This window comes from Colobus angolensis, unplaced genomic scaffold (assembly GCF_000951035.1).
Source record: "Colobus angolensis palliatus isolate OR3802 unplaced genomic scaffold, Cang.pa_1.0 Scaffold239, whole genome shotgun sequence".
Classification (NCBI taxonomy): Eukaryota; Metazoa; Chordata; class Mammalia; order Primates; family Cercopithecidae; genus Colobus; species Colobus angolensis.
In genome coordinates, this window is record NW_012115588.1 from 1389700 (window position 1) to 1393868 (window position 4169).

Sequence of the window (4169 nt, forward strand, 5' to 3'; positions counted from 1 at the left end):
GAGGTTGTGGTGAGCTGAGATTGCGCCACTGCACTCCAGCCTGGGCAACAAGAGCGAAACTCCGTCTCAAAAAAACAAAAAACAAAAAAACAGGCTGGGCATGGTGGCTCACAGCTGTGCCTGTAACCCCAGCACTTTGGGAGGCCGAGGCAGGAGGATCGACTGAACCCAGGAGTTGGAGACCAGCCTGGGCTACATGGCAAGACTCTATCTCTACAAAAATTAGCCAGATGTGGTGGTATGCACCTGTGATCCCAGCTACTCAGGAGGCTGAGGTGGGACGATCATTTGAGCCCAGAAAGTCAAGGCTGCATTGAGCCATGACTGCACCACTGCACTCCACCCCGGGGGACAGAGTGAGACCCTGTCTCCAAAAAGAAAGAAAGAAAAAAAAAAAAAAAAAAAAGGCGGGGGAGCGGAGGACAGGACATGTAAGGAACTACGGCAAAATTTCATCAGTGATTGGCTTTGGAGAATAGGAACTTGAGGGACCTTTTGGCAAGTTTTCTATATTAAGCACATAGAACTTTTATTTAAAAAAAATTAACAACAACAACAAAAACTTTATTAGCCTCTCTGCCCCCTATGCCTCCCTTCCTCTATTAAGAAGTCGCTTCTTGGCTGGGTGCAGTGGCTTACGCCTGTAATCCCAGCACTTTGGGAAGCTGAGGTGGGCAGATCACAAGGTCAAGAGATTGAGACCAGCCTGGCGAACATAGTGAAACCCCATCTCTACTAAAAATACAAAAATTAGCTGTGTGGTGGTGCACGCCTGTAGTCCCAGCTACTCAGGAGGCTGAGGCAGGAGGATCAATTGAACCCGGGAGGCAGAGGTTGTAGTGAGCCAAGATTACGCCACTGCACTCCAGCCTGGCAACACAGCAAGACTCCGTTTCAAAAAAAAAAAGTTTCTTCTTTAAATTGCAAAAAGTTCACTGTAACCCTGCCTCCAATACTACCAACTGGGAACCTTGGGAGCAAGTCTCAGTCCATGCACCTAAGTAGGCCTCATCAAAACATGTGCACGCCTACATGTTCACTATGTACACACACACACTCACTCTCACTCACTCTACCTGTTTGGCCTGGTGGTTATTGACAACATTGATTCTCATTCCAGCAGGATGGGGATGAAGTGGTGCCATGGCTTTCTGCTGTGGAACCTGGAAACACTCAGTGGTCAGAATCCACCCCACAGGGTCCATATGCATCTCTAGAAGGAGGGGGTTACTGAACTTGATACATGGTGCGCATGCAGCTTTGGTCTTTGGTAAAAGGCACTACAGAGGAGGGCCTTATCCCCCACAGCAGGAAGTAAAAGAAGAATCATCAACCCAGAGACCACACGGTAATGCACATGTAGGGCTTAACGGACTTGGCTCAGTAAATGTTTGCTGCGGCCGCTGCTGTTCCTATTACCAAAGCTGCTATGAAGGTTAAATGACATTGTTTCCTTTCCCTCTGTGGTGGCAGCTGTGAAGGGTGGCCAGTGCTCTGGACTCGGGGCCAAATCCCACTGGGCCTGGGGGTGGAATGAGGACTGTAAGATCATGTATGTTAAGTGCTTGCCACATGGCATGTGCTCAATAAATCTTTTGTCCTTTCCTCTCTCTTTCTTCCACCAGTATCTCACTTGGGAAAGTCACTAAATTTCTATGGGCCTCCTCTTTCTTTTATACAGAACTGAGATAATACCTTTCCTTCCTTGTATAGTTCCTTGGCTATAACGTACTGACAGCCTCTGTAAGGAGCAAAGTGCTATACTAACACTCGAGAGGACAGTTTTGCCCAATCACTCCTGGCACCTTGCCTCAGGTCTACCTTTGTTACTAGCTTTCTGGGAATTCATGACAAAAGCCACAACTTACCTGGATGGTTTTGGTGAGTTTCAGAGCAGGGGTCACTGTCCCAATGGGTGGGTTTATGAAGGCAGCAGGGGAACTCCTCTTCAAGCTAATCTTCTCCCGGGCATCAGCGACCTGGCGGGGCTTCTGGGGTGCCGTGGTCTGCTGCTTGCGAGAGTTCAACATCTCTCTGGCATCCTGCACTTTCCCTTTGATCCGAAATCGGGCATCTTTCTGCAAAAGCTTCTCTCGGGCATCCTTGACTCCCAGTTTGAGCCGGGCATCTGAGAGGCCAATCTTTTGCCGGGCATCAAATCTCTGCTGGAAGGTGGCTGTGCGTGTCGACTGACTGAGAAGGCCTTGTTGGATCCCAACTCGAGATCGGACACCTCCAACTCCTGGTCTGGCATTAAGCCTGTAAATATAAATTGCAATCAATATTAAGTGGATCTGGATATCAACAAGTCTATGAAAGTGGAACTGTGGTAACACTGGGGACAGAGGAGATCCTGGAGAATCAGAAAGCAGCTCCTTGCCTGTGCCTGAATAAATAATTATGCCTACATGATGACTCCTTTCCTGGTTTCATGACGGCTTTTAACTTTGCATTTCGAGCAAAATTAAGAGGGAGGGGCTGGCAAGTTTTATCACTAGTTAAGACTGTTTTTCTTCCTAGACCACTTGTCTTGAGACACCAACATGGACAATAACTTCCCAACAATGCCAGTCAAATAAAATGAACATCCATCAAATATAATCCCACTCATCCGAAGAGTAACTTTAGTTTCCAAGGCCCATCCCCATCCAGGTTCTCACTCAGCCCTCTCAGCACCCTGAGAAGTACTTCCTATGCCCACTTTACAGTGGGAGAAGTAGGTTTGGAGAGGCTCAATGACTAACAAAGAGTGTCTTTAAGGAAGGCAGACACCATCTACTGGGCTAGGACCAAGAGAGCAAACCTGTAGGTCTGGCCTAGAGCTAGAGGAAAACAGAAAACATAAAGACTTGGTAGGAAAGAAAGACAAAGTTGTAATAGCAAAAATATCAAACACAGAAACCACTGAAATTGGAAATGATGGGTTCAGGGTTCACTATGAGGAATGGGTACACCAGAAGCCTAATCCTCACCAGTATGCAATATAATCCATGGAACAAACACGTACATGCACTTCCTGAATTTAAAATAAAATATGTATTTTTAATTGGAAATGAATGAAATTCCATCAACAGGCCCTGGTCTCTGTCTTGGGTTCCCCTGTTGGCCTACAATGCCTTGAAAGTGAACAGAAGGCCCTCCCCAGTACGGCACTGGAGATCCTCCCCAAGGTCTCTGGGCTGCTTCTGTCACCTGCCACTCTCAGGCCTCTCTACAGCAGCTCCCATCAACGGCCACTCCTGTGGCAGAAGCTCCACCTGGGGACTCCTATGTCAAGCTGTGCTCTTTGGAAAATCCTCCCTGATTTCTCCAGACCAACTCTCCTCTGTGCCTATTATTACACATGCTTGTTTCCTTTTTTCTCTCCCTACCTGGGTGGGGCTGGGGGAGGAGAATGGGGTTCATTCCTTTTGCAGGGCCCAGCACCTCCTAAGCAGCATCAAGCCCTGGCTGAGTGTCAGAAACTCCAGTGGCGCTTCTTAAATACGGAGCTATCCAGATCCCACCCTAGATACTGAATCCAAAATCTGGGGGGAAGCCTGGCCATCTGCATTTTTAACTCCATGGGTGATTCTGGAGAAGAGCCATGTTGAGGATCTCTGACCTGGTGTTAGAGGGTAAACTGCTGCATAAACGAGTTCCTATACTGCCTCCCACTTCACTGCCTGGACCTCCCAGGAGGCATCTCTCATACTAGGCCAGTCACTGACACTCTCCCATTGCCACATTCAAGTGGTTGGAGTGAGACTGGCTCTCGGTTCTTTTGCTAATAAATACCAGAAGTGTAGCCAAAGGTGAGCCTACCTGGTACCAATAAAAGCTAACCTGGACCTTCATCTTGTTATACCTCAAATAATGGAAAAACACCCACTGTCTCCAATATGCCAGTACCAGGCCTAAGGCGGCAATACAGACTGAACATCTGTGTCCCCCCAAAATTCCTCTGTTGAAACCTAATCTGCAACGTGATGGTGGTAGGAGGTGGGGGCCTTTGGGAAGTGATTAAGTCATGAGGACAGAGACTTCATGAATGGGATTAGTGCCCTTTATAAGGAAGAAGCCCCGGAAAGCTCCCTGGCCCCTTCCACCACGTGAGGGCTCAGCAAAAAGACCATCTAGAGCCAGGAAGCAGGCAGGCCCTCATCAGACATGGAATCTGCCAGCATTCC

At 48.1% G+C, this 4169-nt stretch overlaps 1 protein-coding gene across 3 annotated transcripts in view; it reads right to left on the bottom strand.

The window, feature by feature from the left end:
• Window positions 1–4169, bottom strand: part of POLDIP3 (polymerase (DNA-directed), delta interacting protein 3) — a 38402-nt gene that overhangs the window by 23355 nt on the left and 10878 nt on the right. The window contains exons 2-3 of one of the 3 annotated variants that reach the window (XM_011945125.1): window positions 1869–2259; window positions 1077–1163 (exon numbers count right to left, since the gene is read on the bottom strand). In XM_011945125.1, the coding sequence (XP_011800515.1) occupies window positions 1077–1163; window positions 1869–2259 (478 nt within the window). Of the gene's footprint in view, window positions 1–1076; window positions 1214–1864; window positions 2260–4169 lie in introns of all 3 variants that reach the window. The other 2 variants (XM_011945124.1, XM_011945126.1) reach the window with 2 other exon arrangements.